At 44.0% G+C, this 27,444-nt stretch overlaps 1 protein-coding gene across 1 annotated transcript in view; it reads left to right on the plus strand.

Moving 5' to 3' along the window:
* The window catches only part of LOXHD1 (lipoxygenase homology PLAT domains 1), a 171,045-nt gene that overhangs the window by 25,469 nt on the left and 118,132 nt on the right, over positions 1-27,444 (plus strand). The window contains exons 2-4 of the mRNA XM_064736029.1: positions 8,649-8,763; positions 18,516-18,596; positions 19,393-19,577. Coding sequence (XP_064592099.1) covers positions 8,649-8,763; positions 18,516-18,596; positions 19,393-19,577 — 381 coding nt within the window. The remainder of the gene's footprint in view (positions 1-8,648; positions 8,764-18,515; positions 18,597-19,392; positions 19,578-27,444) is intronic.

Below are 27,444 nucleotides of genomic sequence, written 5' to 3' on the forward strand. Positions count from 1 at the left end.
TGGTGTCAGGGCTGGCAGCAAGGAGAAGGTCTCTCCTTGGTCTTGGTTTTTCTCTGTCTAGGTGACTAAAAGAGGGTGGGATCTTGTTAGAGGCTGGTGGCATAGAACATAAAGCCACAGAATGGTTTGGGTTGGAAGGGATCTTTAAGCTCATCCAGTGCCACCCCTGCCATGGGCAGGGACACCTCCCACTGTCCCAGGCTGCTCCAAGCCCCATCCAGCCTGGCCTTGGGCACTGCCAGGGATCCAGGGGCAGCCACAGCTGCTCTGGGCACCCTGGGCCAGGGCCTGCCCACCTTCCCAGCCAGCAATTCCTTCCCAATATCCCATCCATCCCTGCCCTCTGACAGTGGAAGCCATCCCCTGTGTCCTGTCAATCCAGGCTCTTGTCCAATGTCTCTCCCCACATTTTTAATAAGCTGCCTTCAGGTAATTGAAGGCTACCAGAAAGCCATCCCAGACCCTTCTCTTCTCCAGGCTGAGCTCTCCCAGTGCCTTCAGCCCTTCCTCATAGGAGAGATGCTTCATCCCCCTAATCAGAGACATGACAGACAGCAGGGAATTACTTCCAGCTGCATTCTGCAGGCACGTCGCTCTACCGCAGACTTTGTTCAGTGCTGCAGATAAAATCAATTTCATATTTTACCCAGGCTATGCTGCACACCTCCCATTGGACAGAAATTTCTAATGTTCTTGTTGATAGTGGTGACTCAGAGGCCCCCCATGTCCTGGCAGGTCTTTCTTGCCTCCAAGAGACAATGAAAGAAATGGAACAGGTTTCTGTTGTGAGTGTCTGTCTCCCCTGAGGCACAGTGTTTTCCTCCAAGACAATTTAAGCTTGAATAAAAAAGATGTTGATTGCTACACTAATTCTACCTTTCTGTTCCAGCAAAGGACTAAGGTGGTTTTTCCTGGTAGTGTTCAGGCAAAAATACTCTTTTAAGTGGGAGCTGGAGCACCAGATGAATCGACTTTGGCTTCCTACATTGCATGAGAATGAAATGTTAATTTTTACAATAGTTGATTAAGTAAAACACACTCCAAACCGTGACTACTCTGACTGTGAGAACAGGCAGGACAGTTTTCAGCTTTGGATTTATATTTTAAGAGATAAATGATATTTCAGAGTTTCAAGATAATGATACTTGTGAGTACCAGCACTAAGTCTGCTTAGAAGAAAACCTCCCTAATTCACGTCCATGACAAAGTCTCAACATGCAAGATGCTATTAATTCTGCAACTCCTTGTATAAACTATGAATAGCAAAATGTGTAACAGTGTGCAACCAGTCCAAATATTTGTGGAAAAAAATCCCTCTCTTTTGCTTTGAATAATTAATTTGGCATCCATGCCAGACTCAAAAGCTTCTTTCCACGAAGCATTTAAAGAGCAGGCAATCTCTCATAGAGTGTGGGGCCCAAATCTGCTCACAGTTCTGAGGTACAAATCCAAAGCCATTGTGCTTAAATCAATGGAGTTAGTCAGGATTTGCTTCAGAGTGAATGAGAGGAGAATTTGACTCATTTTGTGTACGACAAGAGATTATTGCACAAATTGTGGCTCACTAAAAACAAACAGGCTGCAATTTAAAAGGCTCTTCTTTGTGGTGGGTAAAGGATGGTCCCAATTAAACTGCAACCATCATAAGTATTTAACTGATGTGTCCACATGCAGAGAGCATTGTTTTGTCAAACATAACCTATAACAGTCAGCACAGACCCTTAAAAACTTCCAAGTATTTTGCATAAATGTCAAGGTACTCTTCAGGTGCTCCAAGACAAACACACTCCAAAGTGTTTCAGGAGAAGCCAGAGTGATTGGTGCTTTGCATGAATCAACATGAAGTGAATATTGAGGATAATCAGTGAATTCCCAGCTGGAGGTGCAGCCAAGTGCAAACAGCCATTAGTGCTGCTGAGGTAAATGCATCCTGCCAAAGAGAAGCATCTGAAGGAAGCTCTGAGAGCCACAGCTTCCAAGCAGTTAGTGTTGATTTGGGCTTATACTCAAGATGAGTCACAGAATCCCAGAGTGGCTCAGGCTGGGAGGTAGCACAGTGGGTCCCCTGGTTCCACCTCCTTGCTCCAGCTGGGTCATCCCAGAGCACAGGGTACAGGATTTTGTCCATGGAATATCCCCAGTGAGGGAGACTCCACATCCACTCTGGTCTCTGTTTCAGCTCTTGGTTACTGCACAGTGAAGAATTTTTTCCTGATGTTCAGATGGAGCTTCCAGAGTATCAGTTTTCCCTGCTCCTTGCATTCCATTGCTCTGCATTACTGAGAATGGACTGGCCCATCCTCTGGCACATCCCCTCAGAAACCTGTGGGTTTTGCTTTCCTTCTTTCTTTCCCAAATTCCTTACTATCTTTTCTGTCTTATTTCACCTGCTTAATCATTCTAGTGGCACACCCCTAATTTTTTTTCCTCCAAGGGACAGTCTTGCTAGACAGAAATTAGGCACCAACTCAGTTTTTCATATTCACCTCATGAGAATGTGACCTGACAGGGCCTGCAGTCACTGCCACAACTGATGCTAAGCAGTCCCATGTTGTTGGAGTCAGAAAAACCTGAATTTAACAGCCAAAGCACTCTTCTGTCCTGGAAATATTCCTTTCTTGGGCAGCTAAGGGAAGTTTCCATGCTCTTGGCTGAAGTGTCCCAGTATGCACTTGTCAGTGTTTATAGTTTTACAGTAATTTTAGGAGTCATTTTGAAGCAAGTGTTTCTCTACTCTCATCATTGAATGGATGGATTTATATTAGTCCACTTCATATTTATCATCTCCTCCTGCAAGGCAAGGAAATGGGTGTGTTTCCAGCAGCGATGCAATGTAACTTGAAACTGATTTTATGCTGTCTGTATTCTCCGCTTTGAAATGGCCATTTCTGAATGCTTGTTTTCGACAAAGAAAGTACTGTCTGTAATTTCCTTTATTGAGGTTGTATTTGCCTGAGAAAAGCAGTAATGGGTTTGCAGTTGGTAGCAAATCAGCCCTGTTTAGCTTGCTGGAACTTTCACCAGCTTCTGAAGGCCTTGTGCAGGATAGCTGAGCAGTGGAGTCAGCTGGGGATTCAATATCTACCAGAGGAGATAAGTGAACTAAATTCCGCTTGATTGAGATAATATTTGGAACAAAAGAGCCTGTATCAGTAAGTGTATTAAAGCTTTGTATTGACTCAGCCCGGCCTATTGGGAGAAAAGCAAGATTTGGAGACAGGGCTGAAAGTCAGTCATTCCCATACTAACACTTTGGGTTTCTGCAACTTGGCCGTGATCTGAGCAGTCAGAATAGACTCACTTTGACCTTGAGAAAGGGTTGTGTGCCACCTAAATCAAGCACCCTGATGTAGGAGTGTTCCTGTGGGCAGAGGCCCATGCATCATGATGATCAGACTGGGGTCCAGGCCTTGCCCTGGTGGTCTCCCTCTGGGGCTCCGCTGTCCAGAGGCAGCCATAAACTTCATAAACTTCATAAACTCAACCAACATTGCTGGGAAAAGCAGTAAGAAGTACCACACATCACAAAGTGATTTGGCTTGGAAGTGACCTTTAAGAATATTTAATTCCAAACCTCTGCCACGGGCAGGGAAATTCTCCAGTGGAGCAGATTGCTGCAAGCCCCACAGCAGCATCTGAATGCTGGCTTCTTCGGTGAATTCTTCTGAATTCTGACCACTTGGGTGAAGACCTTTGGGAATCCTGCCCATGCCTGAATGACCAGTGAAACTATCTGGAGACATGGGAATGTCATGGTTTACATCTTATGTTTGACCAAGAAGGAAGTAGAGGCATCATGGGTGCAAAGAGAGGCCAAGAAGCCTCTGCCAAAGCACATCACAGTAGGTTAAAACAGCAGGAACATGTAAAAGGAGTTGGGTTTTTACATCCCAGAAACCAAAAGTTACTGCAAAGCTCTGAAGAGACACCATGTAGGAAAGTCTTTGGTGAGCATTAGTGCCCATGATCCGGAAAATAATAATGCAGGTGGACCCTCCATGAGAACTAGGATCTTTTGAGTGATGGAGAGTGTGAAAAACAGGGACTCAAAATTGAAAGATTAGAAATACCATGAAGCCATTCAAAAAGGAAGTAGGGAGCTTGATTGGAAGATGTATGAAATTTACACAATACCTAGGAATTCAATTTCTGTATTTTCCTAATGTTCTCTTTCAAAACTGGAGCACTGAAGTAGGAAATTTTATCCTTCTAACCTAGATGCCAACTTTGGTTAGATAACTTCCACAGATACCCTGTTTCAAGCTTTTAAGTTATTTCAGTTTTGTCATCCTAAATCACTAAATACAAGATGTTTATGCTTGGGATTTGCTAGCACTGGACATGTTCTTTCAAAGCCAGAATATCCAATTATTCAGGAACAAACTTGAGGGTGGTTATGAAATGTCACTAACCTATAGTTTTTGTGGAACTATATCGTGGGTTCTGTTCCCAGCAAAGAGGCTGGGGTACAAAATGTTTATCCCCACCCCAGCTCTGCCTTTTCTGTCTTCTGGGCCCTCAAAGTGCAAATATGACAGCTGTCAGGGTCTGAGAAAAAATTATTGAAAAAAAATGCAAAGAAAAGAAACAATCCTGAATCTATACTGCTGAGCTTCCATGCCTTTGAAGGAAGTGGCTAAATAATCTGCATTTATCTCCTGCCTTTTGCAGTAGCTGGCATCAATATTAGCATTAAACTTTAATTTTCTTCCTGCAAAGGAAATTATGGGCCCTGCACCCATGACATCACTGGCAATCTGGGACATCATATATTTGCACATCTGGCCATGCAGTTGTAGTGCTGGAAAAGAGGTGGCAGGCTCCTTCCCCCTTCCAGCAGTGCACTGTAACATGTGTCAAATGCAGTGATGTGCTGATATCATCAACCCAGACCCTCCTTTTGTCCCTCAGTGCAAAGTTAATTAAAATGGCCTTAACCACAGTGTATGCCTGGTAATGGCATGAGTTAATCAAGCAGGCCTCAGCACATCTGTCCTGGTAAAAACTACTCATCCACATGCCCACTGCAGTGCATGGAGGCTGATTTTGGGGCTGTGAACCTAAAGGGCAGCCCATCTACTCAGGCTGTCACTGTTTTTCCAACTGTGAGACTCCCATTGCAGAAATCAGATGAGGGATTTGATTTTTATGGGAGGGGGGGAAATTGTGGCTTGGTGGAGGACATTATCTTAGACAATGTCCCTGTATCCCATCACCTCACTTGCTAGGGATTGAAAATTGATTGACAATGTCCCTGTATCCCATTACCTCACTTGCTAGGGAGTAGATAATTTTCTACAACATCAGCAAGGAAATTAAGATTGGTTGTATAGATGAGGTGATGTCAATACCTGCAGAGGTGCAGCAGACCACCTCAAGAAAATGGGTTCCACTTGATGGGTAGGTTTAGCATGGCATACTCTGTTAAATGGACATATAACTGAAAAGTCCTAGCACTTCTCTAGCAGTAAAAGAAACTTGCTAGAAAAATTGTCTGAGCTTTTGAAAGTACTCTGGGAACTTACAGATTGTTGTGATGGCTCTTTTTTTCTCTTCACACATGAAAAATGTCTGCATGCCAGCACAAAATTGAACATGACTTGACCTCAGCCTGAAAACCAGAACAGGGGCAAATTGTGCTTAGACTCTGTGATGAAAGAGGAGACAATGCCTAAACATCCTTTTCCATAAAAAACCTTGGAATCATGGAAGTTGGAAAAGCTCTCCAAGATCATCAAGGATCACCAGCCTTTGACCAAACACTAGCTGTGAGCTAGACCAGGCACGAAGCTGGCAGAGGGATGCTGAGCTGTAGCTGCCACTTTGGCAGTGCCCATAGCAAGCCCTGACATTGATAAACACTTCCACGGCACAGATAAAAGTTATAATGCTCCTTGAGACAATCAGGCAGAAGAGGCTGGTCAGGATGAGCACAGCAATATCCTCAGGTGAGCAGGCTGTGTCTGAAGCTGCAGCCCCGGCCTGCTAATGGTTAATGCAAACACCTTCTCTGTGAAAACACTGCTCATGTTTATTACTCATGTGCAGGCTGTGGATCCTGAAATAAACACTGGCAGGAGACCTTTCTCCTTTCTAATGCCTTTATTAAAAGTGATCAGCTCGGGTGGGGAGAACCAACAGGTATGCACTAACCCCACCACTGCTCCCAGGAGTGACTCAAGAGGAGGAAGAAGAGAGCAGCTTTGTGCACTGGTCCATGGGCCAAGCAAGGGGTTCTGTCCTCATGAGATCATCACAAAATCCCTTGGTTTTCGTTCCAACATTCGAGGTCCTCTGTCTAGCCAGCATTTTTTTTTAGGTTAGGGTGAGTGGTAAAAAGGTCTTGGTGGATACTAGATTCTGTTCCTCACATCTTGTCATCACTTTGATGCGCCAATTTTGTGTTGGCTCGTTGTTTTAGGGGTTTTTGTCGAGGTTTGGTGAGCGGTCTCTCCTGCTGCACGCTGGTTCTGATGGTCATTTGCATGCTAACTCCAAGGTCTCCTCCTCTTCACGTCTGGGTGCCATCCTCCAGGAAGCAGCAGGATGTCACTCGACAAAAGGGGAATTCTTAACCATCAATGACAAGTGTTAATGAAAACGACAGGTGATTGCAATAACAAACAGTTAGAACTCCACCCTGGCAGCAACTGGCCCAACCTGTTAACTCTGCAACCTTTTAAAAAAATGGGCAGCTGTTCTACTCATAACAGTTCCCATATTCTTCCTGGGGTTTGTTTTCTTTTTTTTTTTTTAAACAAATCTCCTCTTCCTTTGAGCCTGTAAATGAAATACACCAGCCCAAGGGATGCTTAAAATGTTGCCAAGCACAGATCACAACTTCCTGTATTTATTACAATAATGTCCCCTTTCCTGTCCTATTTATATTCATGGGAAGGTGAGATTAGGAAAATATTGCACTTTTTTTTTTCTCAATGCAATAGAGCTGATGGAAATAAAGAATAGTTTTTAATCAGTTTTACATGAGCGCCCTGCATTCTGCATTTTGCCCTTTTGTTTGAAATGGTGATTAAATTTCTTTCTGATGATGCTTTGAGGGAAGAGTGTTATTGTGGAAAAACATTTGATGCTCAGAGAAGAGTTGCAACATATTTTTTGTGTCTTTTGAATAAATACAGAGTAGAATAGAATAGAGTCGAGAATAGAATAGAATAGGATTCTAGAATAGAATAGAATAGAATAGAATACAATACAATACAATACAATACAATGCAATGCAATACAATACAATAGATGTGTGAATAGAATAGATTAGTGATGTAGTGAGGGAGAGATGGACACTAATAAAAACTCGTAACTGTTCTGATGTACCCATCAAGAGGGAATTTTTACAGCATTAGTTGTGAGAAATCCCATAGTTAGCAGTCAGTTTGTGCAGGATGAAATGGTGAAAGTACAGCCTCTACTCTAGCTGATAGGTCTGAGGTTGAGATGCCATCACTAGATCATGAACATGATGTTGTCTGAAGCCAAAAAGGGCCATCAAGGTGCATAGCTTGGCCACAGGCAAGGTTTTGTAATTTCTTCCAGTTCCTTCTCTGTCGAGCCAACCAAGACATGTCCTTCAGTAAAATAACCTGTTTTCAGGCCTCAAGTCTTGTTCTAACATCACTCATCATCCTAAGAAATGTATGTCTGACTACAGAATTATTGTTATTTCAATCTGTCTAACTTTGCCTTTTGGCCATTGGGTCTTGTGATGCCTCTTGAGTAAAAGGCACTTTTTAACTTGTGTGTCTCCCAAGAAGACATATGTGAGTGTAAATAAAGCTATTACTAGGTCTGCTACTTGGGAAGATAAATAGATAGAGCTTTGAGACACTGATTTAAGTGTTTTCCTACCTATTGTCAGGGGGGTTAGTTTGGGTATCAGGGAAAGGCTCTTCCCCAGAGGGTGCTGGCACTGCCCAGGCTCCCCAGGGAATGGGCACAGCCCTGGGGCTGCCAGAGCTCCAGGAGTGCTTGGACAATGTTCCCTGGGATGCACAGGGTGGGATAATTGGAGCATCTGGGCAGAGCCAGGAGCTGGACTTGATCATCCTTGTGGGTCCTGTGGGAGAGTGGAAAGATTGATGCCCTGTTGAGCGAGATTTTTTGGGGTCTTTCAGGTCTCTTCCAATTCAGGACACTCTGTGATTCTCCTCACGATTTACCATTTTGTCTTTGGTAAAATCTCCATAACAACCAAAATGCAAAATTCCTGGCTGTAGCGATGTCCCAGCTTCCATACAAATATCTTATCAGAGCAAACAGGAATGCGTGCATTGCATTGACATGTGCATAAATGAAAAGTGGCTCAACAGCTTTAACACTTCACATAAATTCATCTGCTCTATGTAACACATGCTCACGCGTTGTGGTAGGGGAGGCAGCATGTTTGCAGCAAAGTCCATCCTAACACAGTCCCTCTCTGCCCATGTAAAGTGTCTCCAGCAGTTTTGTTTGATGTGACGATCTTCAAGAGCTGGGTTCACTATGCCCTGTCCTAGAGATGGGTTTGTTTGGGCAGTGGGTGCGTAGATCCATCTCTAGTTTGTGTTTATCTTCTCAGGTTTGGTGATGACTTGGATCTACAAAGGGTGAAGGCTCTCTCCTGTTGTCCTGATGTTTCCTTTCTCTTTCCACAGTGTACGAGGTGGTGACAGTGACAGGAGATGTCCGGGGAGCAGGAACCGATGCCAACGTCTTTGTCACTCTCTTTGGAGAGCACGGCATCACTCCCAAGACTCATCTCACCAGCAAGTACGTGTCTGAAAGGAAGTCTGTATCTCTGAGGCCTGCTCTTCAGGGACTGTGTTAAAGCATTTTGATGAAACATAATATCGTGCTGATGGATGTGGAGGGAATAAATCTATACAGTATTTTAAGATCACCACGGAAATCTGAATTTTTGCCATTGCGAATTTCGTACCCAATCCGTCACAAACCTGCATTCCCTTCTGTAGGTGGAAATCCATGTTACATAAGGCTCATGTTTGCAAGGTGTGGGGATATTTGCTTTTCTTAGAGCTTAATTTTGGAGCTCCCAAATTAGGAGCTGAGCATATTCTTTGCTTTTTGAAGTGGGCATGATGGGCTGTATTCCCATGCCTAGATCCCACAGAGGTCTCCATGCTAGTCAGGTACAGACAGAAGCGTCCTTGAATGATTCTGAAGAGTAACTCAGTGGGTTTGAAGTAATGTTGGTAGATAACCACCTACAACCAGCCACAGGAAATCTGAGGCAAGCAGAAATGGAAGAATTTAAGCTGACTCCTAATTTAGACTGCTTCCATCCTATCTGCTGTGTGCCTTGCTGCACACCAGTGTAGTTGCACATCACTCTTGTGGCCCTGCTCTATTTTCTTCCAGCTGATGTCAACACCATCCTATGGATGCATCTTCTCATTCCTTATCAGCATGTTGAACTTAGTGGGAGCCATATTTTATAAGAACCTATTAAGGTGGTTTTGACTAAAAAGCTTTTTTCCTTTTTTTTATTATATTTTTAAATTATTTTTTTTTAAATTTACAAAATGAGCATCAGGGTCAGCAGGTGCTCATTTCCCATGAAATCAAGATGACTTTTAACAAAGTACCAGCTCCACATGTACTAACTTCCCCTTAGTCAGGCAATTGCACTAACATAAATCAGAAATGCCTTCTCCAGAGGGTCTGGGAGAGGCTGTGTGTCTCTGTTCTTATTGTTTTGGTTTTCTTGAAAATGTGTTTCAGAATTATCAATCCTGTGCTAATGTCACACGGTAACTTCACATTTTCTCCATTTCTACAGCACCGACAAGAGGTACCTGCAGCTATTTTAAATTTTACCCTCAAAAGAGCTTCTCTTCCCAGTGAAACAACTCAAACATGAGAGTCTGTAAAGAAAATGATATGGGAATGGTAAAGAAAATACATGAAATTTCAGCCCTGTTTGCCATATTTCAAATTCAGAAACCAGAGCTAGGTGAAGGAGTTATATTATCCCAGAATTTCTAGAAACACCAGGGAGAGCTTCCTGATTGTATATTTTATGTGATATGCTTTGGTTTTTGTTGTGTCATTTTCATCCAGACATCCCATCAAACTGAGAAAGTGGAATGCCATTTTCTTTGATGTAACAGAGGAGGAAAACGAGGCAAGGAGCTAAAAGGGAACATGGTTCCATTGCAGGTCAGTGACAGAACTGGGAGCAGCAGCAGCCCCTCTACTGGGAAAAGAGCTTGTAGCCTCCAAACCTGCCCTGTAGTATTTGGCAAAGCCATCAAAGTAACATCTGCTTTCCAGGGAGTTGTCCTGTGGTCAGCATTTACATAAATAGCCATTTCATTGGGTAAGCACTCGTCTGCTCGAGGCTATGGGAAGAACACAAATATTACACTAAAAAATTAATAAATAAACTCTATGCCCTTTAGAGAAGTCAAAATATGTCCATCAGCTGTGGCATTAAACATGCTGCTGGCTGTGCAGGTGGTCTTTGCTGGAACTTGGGTTAATGCCTCCTCTTTCCTCCTGCTCTCACCACTTTTATTTTGTGAAAAGGAAAAAGAAAGGACACACAGATATTATTTTAGGTTGCAGCAGCAGCAGCTCCTTGAGCTTGTTTAGACCTGAGTTAGCTTTTTGGGGCTTGGTCCCTGTTGCTGCAGTGAGCAGATGGCTGAGGTGTGGAAAGCAAGGATGAAAGGAGCCAACCTTGTGCAGTGCAGGGCTCTCGAAACTGGTCCCATAGGAGGTGACCGCTAGAAATGCAACCACAGCTTTCCACTGGGGGTTTCCCAAACATCAGCAAAATTTCTGTGTCTCTAAGCAAAGTCTGGCACTTTACAGTGCTCCATCGAGGAACACTGAGAAAAAAAAATCTGGTCTGGACCTAGGAGTGCCTTCAGACCTGCTTAATTGATAGTCTTGTCTCCTAATCATGAAGAAATAGTGAAATAGTCAGTTTGGCTCCCTCCTTGCCCAAACTTGTTATGCAGCTTTGTGAATATGGCAAAAGGATGGAATCTCATGCATCTTTCAACTAAATGTTTACAAGAGTTCACTTATGACTGCAAATGCATGACATTTTATAGGTGTTTACATTTCCCCATGTATGACAGACAGCTAAAATATCATGCATTGCCTAAAGATGGTACTACCACTTCACCTTCTGGTTAAAATGGGTTTTTTCCTGTTTCTTTCCTGACTGTGTGTTGGTAGTGAAAGACATGACTGTCCAGGTCTTTTTGTCATGGGCTGTAAGGGGGAAAACAGCAAGCTGATGAAATGTCGTGTGTTTTTAACGTTGGCCAGCAATATGGCAACTGTGAAAGACACAAATCTTTGCCATGACTGGTCAGGAGGAGCATCCATTCTGGAAGTGACAGCACTCAAAATCTGAGCCAAGAGCTGAGTTCCAAAGCGGGGGGCTACAAAAAATGACATGGAGTGACAGGACAAGGGGGAAACTGCTTAAAAATATCAGAGGGCAGGGTTAGGTGAATATTAGAAGGAAATTCTTGGCTTTGAGGATGGTGAGGTCCTGGTATAGGCTGCCCAGAGAAGCAGGGGCAGGGATACTCCAGGCCAGGTTGGATGGGGTTTGGAGCAGCCTGGTATAGTGAAAGGTGTCCCTGCCCATTGCAGGGGGTGGAATGAGATGGACTTTAAGGTCCTTAAGGTCCCTTCCAACACAAAAATCTTGTGATAATGTGATTTATTTTGGAAAAGAGGTTCAGGCAAGTAGTTGAGTGTGCCTGGGATGACTCCTCCTTTGCAGCCACTCTCTGCTGGTTGGGGGGACTCTATCACTGGTGCTGGCAGAGCGCTGCTTGCACCCAGAAGCTCTTGGAGAAATCCCACTCCAAAACCCAGCTCATGCAACTCTTCAGTTCCCCATCCACCACCCTGCACCAGGTACAGCTCAGCCAGAAGCTAAAAGCACCACCACAAATTAATTTCTTTCCATAGGCGCCATCACGGACACGTGGGTGAACACCCAGGCTTTGCTTGGTGACATTTTGACAGCTGTCAAAACTTTTCCCCCAGGTGTGAATTGATCCTCTGTGGTCCAACTCTGAGCAAAGAGTGCTCCACAGTATTTTATTTCTCCATTTTCATGTGCTTCCCACCAGGCTGAGGCTGGGGAAATAGTACAGCACTTAGCTGGGAGTGCCACTGCTGGCTCATTCACAGTTTTTAGTCCAAATCCATGTCTTTCTTGCTAGTGTAACTTTTCAGTGTTAAGCTTACTTGGTCCAGTTGGGGACCACTGCAAATTATATCACAGAGAGGTTTTTACCTTGAGGAAAAAAAAAGAGGAAAGAGTTAAGAGAATATTTAGCAGCTATGGCAATGTGGAAGAAAGACGAAATAATTGGTGACAGCTGGCTTTCTACTGAACTTGATGACAATGCAGAGGATTTTTTAAAAATTTCTGATGCTGAAGACAATTAATTGGCAGTCACTTCTACCTGATTTTGGGTGACTATACAGAGTTTTTCCTGTTCCTTAAGCCAGCAAATACATATGAATTGCAGAGGATGTAGAGAGTAGTCTTTAGAAGATGGTAATGCTTGTAGCCTTAATACAGTTAAGGTAAAAGCCCAGTGGAAAAAGATCTGATTTTGTTATTTAACTTCTCTGGAATAAATGAATAAATACAGGAAAGAGAGCTTATTTACTCTGAGCAGTTAATATAATAAGTTAGGAAGGGTTAGGCAGTTGATGCAGAAAGAGCAGTTCAGGTTAGGAAGGAAACAAACCCCAGGTGCAGAGAGGGAAGGATTCTCACCTTGGTGCCAAAGTGCTGCTTCAGTGAGGAGCTGTGATCCTTTTCCTTTAATGCCACGGGAGGTTTCCCATTTTACAGCTGTTTATGTATCTGACTGTGCCCTGATTTATGTCTGTACAATTCTGCAGCGCTTTCAGCGCTCTCTAAAGACTTAATGGTGTGGGACAGCATTAAGTAACGGCACATTTTGGAGTCCGTATTCACTTCTGAAAAAAAACCTAAGTGGAAATTTTTTCCCTCTCTCTTGCTCAGCATTATTAGCCAGCCCATGTCTAGTATTTCAGGAATAAAATACCTGGGAGAGTGCTTAGACTGAGGTGTTGAACAACCTAAATATAAGAGTGGGTATAACTGGCATCTGTATAAATTATAATCCACCAGCAGCTATGAACACAGCAGCTGGTGGTACAACTACAAGGAAGGTCAACCCTTAGAGAGAAAAGCAGGATTTTGCTTAAAATAGCCAGACTTTTATGGGAATTCAGCTGTTAGACACAGGTCCCTGCTGATCAAGTGTCAGCTGCATTTGTCAGACTGTAAAACCTGGCCAGTTTTTCCCTTGGGATGAGAGTAAGGTGTATTCCTGGAACAAACTCAACCATTCTGTCTTGCTCAAAGCCCTGCCCCTATCCCAACTCATTAATGTCAGTCTTAAAAATGCCTGAGCTCATTCTCTTTGAAAATTTAAAAATATTTCTCCATGGCAAGGGGATTAAAGTTTTCAAAAGACTAAAATTTACCTCAATCTGGCAAAGTGAATTTAAAATGTTATTTAATACTGGGAAATACTGAGCAACCTGTGCACTGTTCTTGGTGGCACTGTTTGCTTTGCATACAGTTTCTCTAGAAAATAACAGCCAAACTGTAGGTAACAAAGACATCCCCATGCACAGCAGTGGGATTGGAAAGAAATTATCTTTAAGGTCCCTTCCAAACCAGGACATTCAATGATTCAATGATGTTATGATAAAGCATAGCTAAGATTATCTAAATTAAACACCACTACTTTATTTTGTTTATGCGAATCACACCACCAAAGATGAAAATATCTGATATTAAGATGATGCTGCTTCATGCAGTACACAGTGAAGGAGCACTTACTCAGTGTCTGTAATTAAGGCTGTCTGAATCTGTACCTGGAATGCTTATGGATAAGGCAGAGCCTGAGTGTCCTCTGGCACTCTGTAGAGTTTTGGGGTGAATTCAGACTCCCAGGGTTTTGGCCTGGTGTTTAGCTCCCGGCTGTCATCACTCTGCTACAGCCCTGAGCAATTCATCGCATCCAATTAAACCCTTTCAAGTGGGGCTGATTTTTTCACCAATTTTTTCAGTGCCCACTGAAGCAGGATTCATTCTGCTGGTCGATAATGTCCTTGGTACAGACACTGACAGTGGCTGTGCTTTTCTGCTGGTTTCTTTTCCATCTGGAGTGGTTTTGGACGTCGGCTGCCTCACGTGGTACTCCCAGCCACCTGCTGACTGATGCTGTCAGCTTCATGACAGCAGCCTTGGCTAAATATTTGCAGACCAAACTCCCTGGAGTATTTGTTGCTCCAAGGAGGAGGTTAATGATGCTGCTATTGGAGCTCTGTGCTAAGAGCTGCTCTGGATTGAACATATGGGGGATTTTTTTTTTTTTGTAGTTAGTTTGTACATGACAATGTCCTCTCTCCAGGAATGATCGATAGTGGATGTGTAGGAAGGGACAGAGGGATGAGGCCAACACACTGTCAGCATTTTTCCAATACCTTTTGCATCTTCTGGCAAGATGCCATCTTAGCCAGAGGCCTGATAACACAGGTTCACCCAGCCTGCAATGTGTATTAGACAACCTGAGGATGAGGGAAGCTGTCTGTACTTTCCAGCCAGGAAAACAACAGGGACAGACCAGTGCTCATCCCTGACACCTTTTCATGGCACCCTTACAGTTTATACTGGCTGAAGGGTGGAAGGGAAATCCTACATGGAAACAGGATGTGGAGAGAGAACACTAGCAATTGCAAATATATGGGGAAGGGAGCAGGGTACATTGTGTGGTTTTGGGAAGAAATTTCCTTCCCGTCCCTCTCAATTGAGCTCTGACATACATTAAATTCTGGGGACAGCTCTGGGCCCTCAGCACAAGAGAGACACTGAGGGGCTGGAGCGTGCCCAGGGCAGGGAACGGAGCTGGGAAGGGGCTGGAGCCCCAGGAGAGGCTGAGGGAGCTGGGAAGGGGCTGAGCCTGGAGCAAAGGAGGCTCAGGGGGCCCTTGTGGCTCTGCACAGCTCCTGACAGGAGGGGACAGCCGGGGAACAGGGCTGTGCTCCAGGGAACAGGGACAGGAGCAGAGGGAACGGCCTCAGGCTGGGCATGGGGAGGTTGTGATTGAATATTAGGGAAATTTTCTCCAGCAAAAGAGCTGTCCAACTCCAGAACAGCCTGCCCAGGGTTGTGGTGGCAGTCCCCATGCCTGTAGGGTTTTAAAAGCCACGTGGATGTGGCACGTTGGGACATGGGTCAGTGGTGGCCCTGGCAGTGCTGTGGGAATGGTTGGACTCGATGTCCTTGGAGGGCTTTTCCAACCCAATGATTCCGTGGTTCTGTGGCATTCTACACTGCCACCCACAGTGCATGAGAAACTCCCCTGACCTAGCAGGTGAACCAAGCTGCATTTGTTTTTTCCTAGAGAGTGTCAGCCTTTAGGATGAGTTGGGCTGTGCGACCTTCCGAAATCATCCCAAATACTCAGCTCCTCCAACTGCTGCTAAACATCCATGGCAGGAGCAGGCAGACCTGTGGGCAGCATTTCAGGGAGATGCAACCAAGAATTGACTCTCTCTCTAATGGTTTAATGGAGCATTTTTAAAATTTTGTTTGAACTGACATCCAGAATAACACTTTGTGCTTTGTGCAGCCCTTAATCCATGGCACTTCTGCTGGCAGCTCTGTGTGTACAAGGCATTTTCAGGTAAAACACCAAATGCAAAGGCAGTTTAAAGGATTGTTAAGCAGGGATTCAAAGTAAATTGGCTTAGGTTACTCCATCACTGCTGAAGGTCATTATTTTTATGCTTCTGCTGTGATCAGTATCCAGGTTTTCTCTCTGTTCTTAAGAACTGACCTGTGAAAAGGGTGCTGTTAGCTGATCAAAAGGGAAGACTATTATCTACAGACACTCAAAATTTCCATTTCAAATGTGACTTTTATTTAGGTGGTGGGTCAACTCTTTTTAATTCACCTTCATAAAAAAATATCTACTTGTACAAATGTTTGTTTTATGAACTTTTGCAAACAAAACTGCATTATGGAGGCTTTCTGGTTATCATCCCATCAAGAACTGGCAAAACTCTCATGGCCCTGGCTCTGTTGCCTGTGCCCATGGCCTGCAGAGGAGATTAATGCAGGGATTTAAAAATGCTACGCTTGAATATGTACCAGTTCTTGCAGACTTTTAGCAGCACCACTAACCCAACCAGGGAACAAAGTGTTCTGAAGGATTGTACATTTGCAGAGCCACAAGCAGTGCAGCCTGCAGGCAATTACTGAGCTGAAAAAAATCTGAAAACAGCTACAGATTAAAAAAATTAAATTAAAAAAAATATATAAGAATTTAGTATACTAGTCTTTGATGAAGCTCCTTGAATATTTCTTACAAAGCAGGTGGGAAAAATGCTGCAACAGAATATGGAAAGAATAGAGCTCCTAGAACCAATCAAATATGTCAAAATAAACAAACCCAACCAAAACATATTTCTGGAGTTGCACTGGCCTGTTATTTCACATTAATGACAGGCCTCCAGTGAAATTCAGAAGATCCTTATGGTCTAAAATCCCTGGGTTTGAACCCAGTCAAGCCTGAACATTACAAATTTAGTGCTGCAATTTCCAAGTCATATTTTTCCTGCATTATTTGTCACCAGGGCTGTGCAAGCCAGTGTGCCTCATTGTTTGGTGTAACAAGTTCCTTATGGTAATCTGGCTGTGAATGTCTCATCCTAGTCCTAGCCTGGACCAGACTCTGACACAGCCCAACTGTAATTTCTCCTTTTCTTTCAGTCTTTCCTTTCTTCAGCCAATATTTCAGTGTAGCCATTCACTGTGGGATATTCCCTCACACACTCCCTCCCCACGCAGTGCTGGAGGGAAGGCTTGGATTTTTCTTTCCCATTGATGCTGCAGATCCATCTCAAGGGAAGAGACTTGCCAGAACTCTTCCTACCCTTCGACAGCAAGGCTTCCCAGGGGTTTGACTCCTGGGCTGTGTCACGTTTTCCAATGCTCCCCCAGGCTGCTTAGGGATGCACCGTGCATCTGCTCAGTGGGCACTTTTGGATGCCCTGCAGAAGGAGGTCTGCTCCCCAGCATCCCCCCCAGCAAACAAGAGAGCCCAGGAGCGCCACAAACCAGCAGCCAGTGGGACTGGTGCACGGGGAGCTTTGGGCTGATTATTCTCACTTAATACTTGCATGGCATCTCCGTAGCAGCCTGCAGCACTGCATCGATCCCCGAGCCAATGCGGGGAGAAGCTGCTGTCATTACGATGCTCATTCAAGCCTGACAGACTAATTGCCTCGCACTCGCTGGCTGCTTCCACTCCAGCAGCCAGCCAGGCTGGGGGAGGCTGAGCTGGGATTAATTGCCTCTTGTCTTCACGGCAAGGTTAACCATTTTAGCCTTTTCGTGCGCTGGTGTTGCGCCTGGCACGGGGTGTGAAACAGCAGAATGGACGAGGAGGAGGAGGAGGAGGAAGGCTGGGCATGGGTTTAGCAGAACACAAAATGACCTGTAAGCAAGCAAGGCACACACAGGTCCTTCAGCAGCGTGAAGAGCAGCAAGCAAAGCCAAACCCCCTTGCTGGGATTATTAATATTCATTAACTTTCTGCTTGCAAACCGCTTGTCACCGTGGCTTTGGGCTGCTCCAGTGCTGTGGTTTCTTGTTCGTTTTAATACAACTTCTGGGTTTTGCTGTGTTTAATCATCCGTAGCCATGCTTAGCAGCCCAGGGGAAATGGGGGCCCATCAGGGAGGTCAGGTGGGAGAGGCTGCATCTTCAGAGCTTTGCCTTGATGTTTTTCATGGTGTTTTCGTGGAAAACACAAGCTCAGAAAAGGACAGAGCTGCTTGCCAAGGATGACGCTGCAGGCTAGAGGCAGAACTGGGAATTAAGTTCTACATCCCCTGACCTGGGCCAATAGACTTTATATTCTTGCACCTGTGAAATACAAACTGCACATTTAACACTTCCCCAAAAAATCAAACTACTTTCTGCCTGCAATTGTTTTACTTGGAATGAGATGGAAATTGTAGGAGGAAGCACCAACATTTCAGTAGTTGTTTAAAAAAGCGATGGGCGATGGTCCTGGAAAGTTGGATGTGGTTGGATGCTTTTATCTCTGGCTGAGTCCTGGGCAGATCTGTGGCCACACAGGGAACTTGCTGGAGCCCTTGGCCCCACCACCAGAAGCAGGTCTGGATGGCAGGAGAGGACATTTCTGGGAGTGGGACTCTGAGACAAAAAGCACATTGTGTTTTCCCCAAAGCTTCTGGAAGAACTCTTGGAGTCTGAGAAGGAAAAAAAGTCTGCTGAATGTCAGTACCTAGAGCATCCAAAACCTGTCACTGGGGAGAGAGCAGTGAAAACTAGGTCCTTCCAGCATTAGGAATGACACTTCTTTATCCTTACACGCTAGCACTTGCGTGCCTGCTGTCAGGGCTGCTGGTTTTTCACCATTCCTTTTGATGCATGTGCATTGCAGGAGCAGCACGGCCTTTGAGAGGAGCAAAACAGATGTGTTCCGAGTGAAAACCAATAACGTCGGACAAATAAAGAAAATAAGGTACCTGCACAACGCTGCTACCACAACACCTGCTCTGTGAGGTGCTAATAGGATGACAGGCTGTAGAGGTTTAAGCATTGCCATGTTTTATTCATTATTCCTTAACGTGCTCCCATCAAGGTGAAGTTAAGGGCTGGTAAAAGCTTGTTTACTGCCGAAGATTTGAACTGAAGTGTGAAATCACCTACGGTACTGCTTATAAGTATCCATGCTCCCCACCAAGAATTGTATTTCTGTCGTATGCAATCACGGGGAAAGATGTTTAGGACTGTTTTTATGTCCCGATGGAGGTAAATGGGGTTTGCCATCCACTTTTGCTAACTTAGTGTAATGTAAATGATAATTATTATGTTTAACCACTGTCTGACTGACTGATAAAAAATTTAAAATTACCAAGTAGTACAAAGAAAGCTGGGAAGAGGTGGTTAAAACAATGCAAGAGGAGAATAGAGCAAGAGGGTACAGGGTGGGAAGGGAGTCCCTTATGTTTTAGGTATGCAGTGCAAGGTGAATGAATGCATATGTTGAATGAATGTGGAGGTGTAGGTATGTTTGTGAGCAGATAAAAGATTCACACACTCACCTGTGATCTCTGCCCATATGGAATGTTGTTATTTTTAATATACCCTGTAAAAGCACATAAGTTCCTTGAAAATCTTTGGATAGTCAGCCATAAATGGGAATTATGTGTACATACAGTTGCTCTAGCCTCGCCTAGTAAATAATATTCCACAAAATTGTGGTGCTAGTAGCCATTCTTGGCCAGGATACTGAAACAGGGCTGTTCTTCCTCCAGGATTGAGCATGACAACACAGGGCTGAACGCGGGGTGGTTCCTGGACCGCGTCATCGTGACCGACATGAACAGACCTCACCTCCGCTTTTACTTCCCCTGCAACAACTGGCTGAGCAAGGAGGATGGGGATGGGCTCTACGTCAGAGACCTCATTGGCAGCCTGAATCCCATGGATGTGCCCAAAAGTAAGGTGTTTTTTTTAAAAAAAATACAAACAGCTTGGCTTTCTGGTGCCTTGTGGGAAAGGACAGGGTTGCTCTGAGATGATCTCATCGCATAAAAAGTAATTGTGTAGTCTAAGCTAATTTAAGTTTTCTTTATAGTCAGTGGAGAGAGATATAGGAAGATGCAAGGTGACTCAAGAGGGTAATTTCTTCTTCCAGTGTTAGATCTGATGTGCTAGAGTGGGATAAATCACTGTTTGGAGAAGCTCCACTCATTCCTCGAGTATTGAGGGATCTGTGATTACAACATTAAATTAGATTGAATACCTACATGTAGATGAGAGGCACCCTACCCTGGAAGATGTAGCTGGTACCCTTGTGTGCTCCCCAGAGAGGCAGTGTGGTTGCAGTCCTGTCCATAAAGTTCAGTGTTTCCAGGCTCTGATGATGTCCTGCAGGAAATTTCCACAGAGGACCCAACCCTTTCACTGTAACTCTGCTCCAGTTTTGCTGTAACTCCACACTGCTGTTGCTGTATGTGTGCATGATACCCACACTGAGCTGGTGCCTGTTTTTTCAGCGTGGTTTTAAGCTAATGATGTTGAAATGAGGCTAGAACAGCTTGCACACCAGACATGTACTCCCAGATTGGTACCAGCGTGGCAGCCACGCAGGGATGTATGGTGCATGAAACGTGAGTGATCAAGATGTGAAAGAGGAGCCAGCAAACCAGCCTCAGGTGGGATGTCAGCACTCCATCTGCAAGTGCTAATGAGGAAACAGGGTTGTGTGCTCCTGATAGACTCACCAGGGCACTGCTCCTTTCTGGGAGCTTAATTTTGGGCATGGAAGGGAAGGCCATCAGCTACAGGTCTGCAGGGAAACAGGTCTGTGTGGTTCAGTGCTAAAAAGAGGAAACTTGTGCTTTTGCCAGGATTGGATCTTATTGAGAATAATTAGTAGACCTCTTGCAATAGTGTTGCTGACATTATCACTTAGGAGCAATTATTTGGTAAAACCAATTTATTGCCAGACTTAAGCAGTGTTATGGACATTGATAGATGCTCTAGAAGGGCAAAGTATTGTTATTTTTATTGAGGTCATGTTAACAGTGAAAGAATACACTAAATTGACCCGGAATCGTTGAGTAATTTTGCACTGTTGAGATACAGCCTTCTAAAAGAGTGCTGGTATGTCAAATATGTAAGCATTAAAGGATGCTGCATGTGAGGTAGCATGCACAAATAATATTAATTGACAAGAAATGCATATTGTAGCATTTTAAAAATGCAGACATCCCCAGGGTGGCTGCCACAAGGGAATGAGATAACGTCTGGAGACATTATCTGCCAAAAACCCACCCAGTTACTACTGGGGCTGTGTGTGCTGAAGTATCTTGCTGCTTTTTTAATCGAATTGATTTCTGAAATGGAGAATCTAAGGACACTCGAGGGGCAGGAGGGCTCTGGAGAAGGTAGTGTATGAGTCAAAGCAATGTATGATTAAGGAGAGGCTCCCTTGAGGAGGAAGTCAACCATTCAATCTTAATAGATCTTTAAAAGACACAACACCTTATCCAAATTTATCATTGCCTCTGCCTGGCAGAAATGATTCAAGGGAACGTGTGTGATTTCCTCCATCCTGTTCAACACCTGTCTCACAGCAGGAAAGGACTCGTGGGCTAAACCCTCAGCTGGTACAGGAGAGTGCAGCTCCAATGAAATTGCTGGAGCCGCTTTGCATCTCACAAGCAGAGCAGCCAGTCCCAAGCGTTCGCTCTTCCGGAGAAGTGGCTCTGGGATATGATGAACTGCTCTCCGCGTGCTTGGCCCGGGATAAATATGAGTAAGACCATCTCCTGAGCGTGAAAGAAGAGATTTAGGCAGGCATTTGTCAGAAATGCATCAGCTCTCACCGCCTTTACCAGAGATAAAGCCCCGCTGCTGAGCAGGCCGGGCTGTGCGCGAAGGCGGGAGCTGGGCCGGGGCCAGAGGCACGGGTGAAGGGTTGGACGCTTTCCAGGTGGCAGGCCTGAATCCGTAAGAGGAGAGGGTTAGCTCAGCTATCTCAGGTTGCAGTTCCCCTTGAACCATAATTAATGAAAGATAAACATCCCCAGTCTGCTGCGGTGAGCTGTCAGCTGCAAATGTAAATGTATCTGAATTAATATGCCTCCCTCCGGATCCGTAAAGGTCTGAAATGAGATTGTGATATGATTTTTGTTGTACATACAAGTCGTTTGCCCTGAATTTGATTGGGTTTTAGGGCATTTTGTTTTTTCTTTCCAATGGATTAAATAGTGATGTTTACTCTTTGAGTATTAATATTTTCTAGGCCTCTAGATAATGAAAAATTATTTATGTAAGGAAAGATAAGTAAATCCCTCCTAAGTCTGTGTTCCCATTAGCAGTTCAGTGCCATATTCTTCTCCTTTCTAGTTATGTCTCTTCAATCACATCTTCAATCCATTTATTACTCCAGTTTTCCTTTGTAAACCACTCAGACACTGTTGTTGCCAAACTTAGCTTCATGCTTTGCTTTCATGCTCCATTTGCTGTCACAGTCAGGAATGTTTTTGTAGGGAATCAAACAAGTTTCCTCCAGGTTCCCTCTGCTGCAGCACCCTCAGCTTTTGATCTTCTCCCGGAGAACTTTCCCGTCTTTGTCATGAGGATTTGCCTTCCTCCTTTGAACTGGAGGTCACTGCTGGGACCTTCTCTGTGCTTTGTGCGAGAAGGATGTGGGCTTGAAAAAAATAAACTCCTTTTCTTTGTCATATTTTTGATTCATTGAAAAGGCACCTGAAGCCTATTTGAAGAGGGGCTCTTGGTGCTTGTACCAAAACTGACTAAACTATGGGCAGACTCGGCCTCTTTCTTGGTGAGGAGCACAAGCCAGATAGAGAACTCCTGCAGACTGTGAGTTTTGGAGAGGTTAATTTTAAGGGGAAAAAAAAGGGGGAATAATTTAAAAATGCAGAAAAAGATGTGTGGCAGAAAACCAGTCAACTATATATTTATATATATATATATATATATATATATATATATATATATGTGTGTGTGTAAATATATAAACATATATAAATATACAAATATGTATGTATGTATATATAGTGGAAAAAATGGCCACACACACTGAAAACCTAAAAGAAGAGTACTTTTCATGATGCAAATAGAACTACCATGGATGTCTGACTTGGCAGTTGCAGACACCTGAGTGATTGCATTTACTTAGCCAAATGAAATGCCTCCTGTCAGGTTCCCTGTGGAATGCCACGTGTTTCTCAAGGAGAACAGGTTACATTTAAGTGTTCCTGCTTGAATGACCCTCTATTCCCTGTATTCACATCCATGGCATCATATGCCCATAGGCCTTTGACAGGGATAGTGTCACAGATTCTTATTTACCCAGCAGCTTCTATTGGCAGCCTGGATTAATTTACACTACAGGTATTAATTACAAGGGAGGGCCATTGTTCTGCTTTGTGCTGCTTCACTTGAGTTTATGAAGCCTCGGGATTGTGTGGCTGTGGCTGAGCCTTTGTGCAAGGGACAGGCTCAAAACTGGAGCCAGGTGCCGGTTTTCCTTTGAGTGCTGCTGGTTTTGGATCACTCTGAGGGTGTCTGATGTCCTGCCAAAGTGGTGGGGGTGCATTCATAACAGCTTGCAGCTGCATTGGGAGATCTACTGACCCCATGGAGGTGTAAAAGGACATGAAATTCAGGAGTCAGCTCAGAATCACAGAATCCTTTATGTGTGAGAAGCCCTCCAGGATCACAGAGCCCAAGAGTTTCCCCAGCACTGCTCAGTCCACATTGCCCCATGTCCCCAAGTGCCACATCCACATGGCTTTTGGACCCCTTCAGGGATGGGGAGTCCCTGGACAGCTGTGCCAGTAACTGAAGTCCCCAGTCCCTTGTTTGATTCTTGCAGAGTGGTCAGGAATTATTTGTACCACTCAGTGGACAGATCCCCATATCTCCCACCCCACAGTGACTCTCCTTTGCCTGGACCTTGCCAACCTTTGCCTCATGGCCTTCATCCCTGTAGGCGGGACACCAAGGTTGCATCTCCCTCCATCCCCGTGTGTGATGAATACAGCTTTTCATCACCTGGCTGGCAAGCAAGGAGCCCTGAGAGCTGGTCTTTGTGTGCCTTGCCAGGTTTCTCAAGACATAATACCAAAACATACCTGCAAGGCTGAGTTTTGTCCAGCTTCATAAAAGATGCTGAGGTTTGCTTGGGTTAGATGCCATGTTGTTTATCCAACAATAAACATCTTTTCTCAGGGGTGACCATAGGCATTTGAGGCTACTCAGCTGCTTGAGGTTGGTCTGGGCTCTGTGCAGTGTAACCTCCAGTTATGCTCAAAACAAGGGAAATAGATATTGGCTGTTCCTGATTTCCCTTGAAACCTCTTGCTAATCAAACAATTCCCTGTACACACTTTACTCTGAGAAAGCAGAATCATTCATTTGCAATGGGGATGTTCACTCACTTGGTCCTTAAAATCATGCTTAAGAGCGGGGTGAGCTGAAAACTAATTCAGTCTCCTGTGCAATTCTATCTTATGCTAACCTGTCAAATTTTGGTCAAGTCTTTGCAACCTGCCTGTTGCAAATGAGGTTGAGAGCGAGGGACTGGTTTTCATCTGGCTTTTTGGCCATCAGCAACCTGAAATTATTTAGGATTGGACATGACGGGTTATAAATGTGCTTGGGATAGCAGCTCGTGTCAAACCCTTTCAAGGCTGAATATTCCCAGTAGGACAGAATTGCATGTGTCACACCAAACTGAAGAATTACTTCAATCTCTACTATTTTTGGGTAAAGTTTAATCTTATTTAGTCTATTAATAATGAAAGTGAGGAGCACATTACTGTGGTGCACCTCGACCTTGAAGATGGAAGAGTTCCAACACAGTTGCATTGTGTTTAATTTTTCCATATTTAAATGTGTTGAAAATTGGCCATCTATTGCTATACTTTATTATTATTGTTATTATATTAAAAAAAAAGAATCACAAGAGGAGAGCAAATATAGCTGTTCTTTATCTGAGGGTGAGTCTATTACAGTCAGACACAACATTTCTGCTTTGCTAAAACAAGAAGCAGTTTTGAAAGGGAAAGTTGTTGGTTGTGTCAGTTCTGGCCTGATTTGGGGCTGATACATGGTGCACCTGAGAGTTTGCATGGATATGTCCTAAGGGTAATGGCTGTGCAATCACAATGAGCAGCTGGGGTTTGGATTCTAGTCAAGAGGTGAAATTAGAGTGGTAGAGTGGTGGAATTTCCTGGAGTGTTCATGCAGGCAGAAGGGGGCGTCTTGCCTTTAAAAACATTAGAAAAATGTCTATGAACAAAGCATTTACCTGCTCTAGGTATTCTCTGAGGTTTTCAGATCCACTATAACCTAAAGCTCATGTATTTGAGATATGAATGTGAGCTTACTCCTTTGCTCTTTGGAGGATTCTTGGGTTAAGGCTTCACACTTCATTGTCCAGAGTTTTAGTGCTGTCTGTTGGCTGACTTGAAGGCTCATGAGCACTGACCTGGCTACCTGGCTGTGACTTGAGGAAACATCTGGAGCAGCAGGTGTTTGTGCACATGATTCAGAAGCTAAATCCTCCCTTCCATCCTGGGATGTGCATGTCCTCAAGGGCTGGGCTGGATCAGAACTGAAGCTGTGGTCAATATTTCCCAATGATGTTAGAAGCTCAGGTAAGGAGCAGAATCTGGGGTGGGAGGCACCAGTTAATGATGCCCTGCTGGATTTGCAACCTCATTTTATAAAAGGCTGGGCTTGAAGGTCAGCATTGGTCCCTCATGGATGAGTCTTTATCCCTGGAGGGATTTAAAAGCTGTGTGGATGTGGCCCATGGGGACATGGATCAATGATGGCCTTGGCAGTGCTGGGGGAATGGTTGGACTCAATGGTCTTGGAGGCCTTTTCAAACCTAAGTGACCCTTGGATTCCCCTGGGTTTTGTTTCAAAATGAGGTCACACAATTCCACGCTTTTGGAAACTTTCATGACGGGAAAAATGAAAAAATATTATTTCTAAGGACGCAGAAGTTGAGGAAGAGGGAATGAAATATTAATATGTGTTATCTTCTCATCAAAATGCATCTTTATTTGCTCTGAAAGCTGGAAGTGTATAATCAGCACAGGAAAATGCAGATAAATATATTTATGAAATACATATGAGTTGTTTGCTTCTGAGTAATGGCGAGTACCCTCTGTGTGCCGGATGAGGCCTTGCTGTGTGGTGAAGCATTCAATAAACAGGGTGTGTAGAAGGAGTAATATCTTTTACCACTCATTTAAAACACTGGGAGAAAAAATTGTCATGCTACCTGGCATACTGAGCATCCAGAAATGTATTTTGTTCTCGATCAAAAATACTTCCCTTGTTCTAACAAGGACTTTACTTTCCCTGCAAACTTTGCCCAACTTACTCTCACTGTGTCCAAAATGAGGGAGCTGTGGACATTCTACTTGTCACACCTTTTTTTTTCCCTGAGGTTTTTTCTCTTGTTTTGTTTTGTTTTGGTTTTTTTTCTAAAGATAGGTAAAAGGAATGAGAAATGGAAATGCAGAAATAAAAAGAAACACCGGTGACTTGAAAAATGCAAAAAATGAGTCATGAAAGGGGACAGAAAAAGGGATTTGTAATTCACAAAGAGAGAAAAGATTTTGGAGAGGCAAGAGTGTGTGGCTGGTAAATAGATCTCTGTGTACCCAATACAAAACAGAGAGTACAGCATGTTTTTGAAGACGTGTGATAATTTTGACTAATTATGTCTATATATGGAAATTAATTCAGCTTTCAGTTTTGAAATGAAGTAACTTTTTTTAAAAGTTCTGATCTATTCAAAGCAAGACTGAAGTACAGAGTTAACAATATGATTTTCGATAACACCGTAAATTTATTTCACTCTTATTTCTCAACAAATGTGTTTAAACCAAGAGGATATTCTCAACGATTTCTTCAATTTTGATAATAGCAGATGTGGTGAAAGCAGAAAAGAGATATTTCTTTTGTGAAATATTTGCCTTTTTTTTTTTATTTTAAATGGGCTCCCACCCTGGGGCTGAACTAATGAAAAATAATGATAAATCTTGGAGAATTAGATGAGCAAGGATTTCTGCACCGCTGTCACAAGGTGGGTTGCCATGTGCTAAGCTCCATGCTTCTGCAACTAAACCACCATTGTCTCCTGAGCAAGGTCATTTAAAGCTCACTTCAAAAAGTCATTATCACTTTGAAGTCACAGTAGGAACATCAGTTTAGCATATCCTACAAGCAAAGCCTCCTGCATGTGGTAGATTGCCTCTCACAGGCCCTGCAGAGGGATGATCCAGCCTGAATCCTAACACATTAACTGTTTGGGTGCACGCCTTGCTTTCCTGTGAGAGCTGCAGGAAATGGAGGGGAATCTCATGGTTTGTGGCCAGGGTGGGGAGGCCAAAAGGACTGGGTTCATCCTGGGAGGGGCATGAACAGTGGCTGAGGGTGATTCAGTATTCGACAGAGCAGCACAATCAGAGTCACAGAATACCCCGAGGCCACGCAGACCCACAAGGAGCATCCAGTCCAAACCCTGGCCCTACACAGGACAACCCCAAGAATCCCACCCTGTGCCTGAGAGCATTGTCCAGATGCTCCTTGAATCCTTTCCTTTTCCCTCCGTGAGTGACAGCAATGATATCTCTGAAGAACACACTTTTGGAGAGCTCTTGTGAGATTAAAGGAGTGCTGAACCAGGGTCAAGGCAGCTCAAAGCATCTTTGGTGCTGCCTCCAGGGACAGGAACCCCAAAGCCTTGCAAAGGCTCCTCAGCATCTCTCCCCTGCTAACACCAGGTTTTGGCAGAGGTGCTCGCA

The sequence above is a fragment of the Zonotrichia leucophrys genome, chromosome Z (genome assembly GCF_028769735.1).
Source record: "Zonotrichia leucophrys gambelii isolate GWCS_2022_RI chromosome Z, RI_Zleu_2.0, whole genome shotgun sequence".
Lineage (NCBI taxonomy): Eukaryota > Metazoa > Chordata > Aves > Passeriformes > Passerellidae > Zonotrichia > Zonotrichia leucophrys.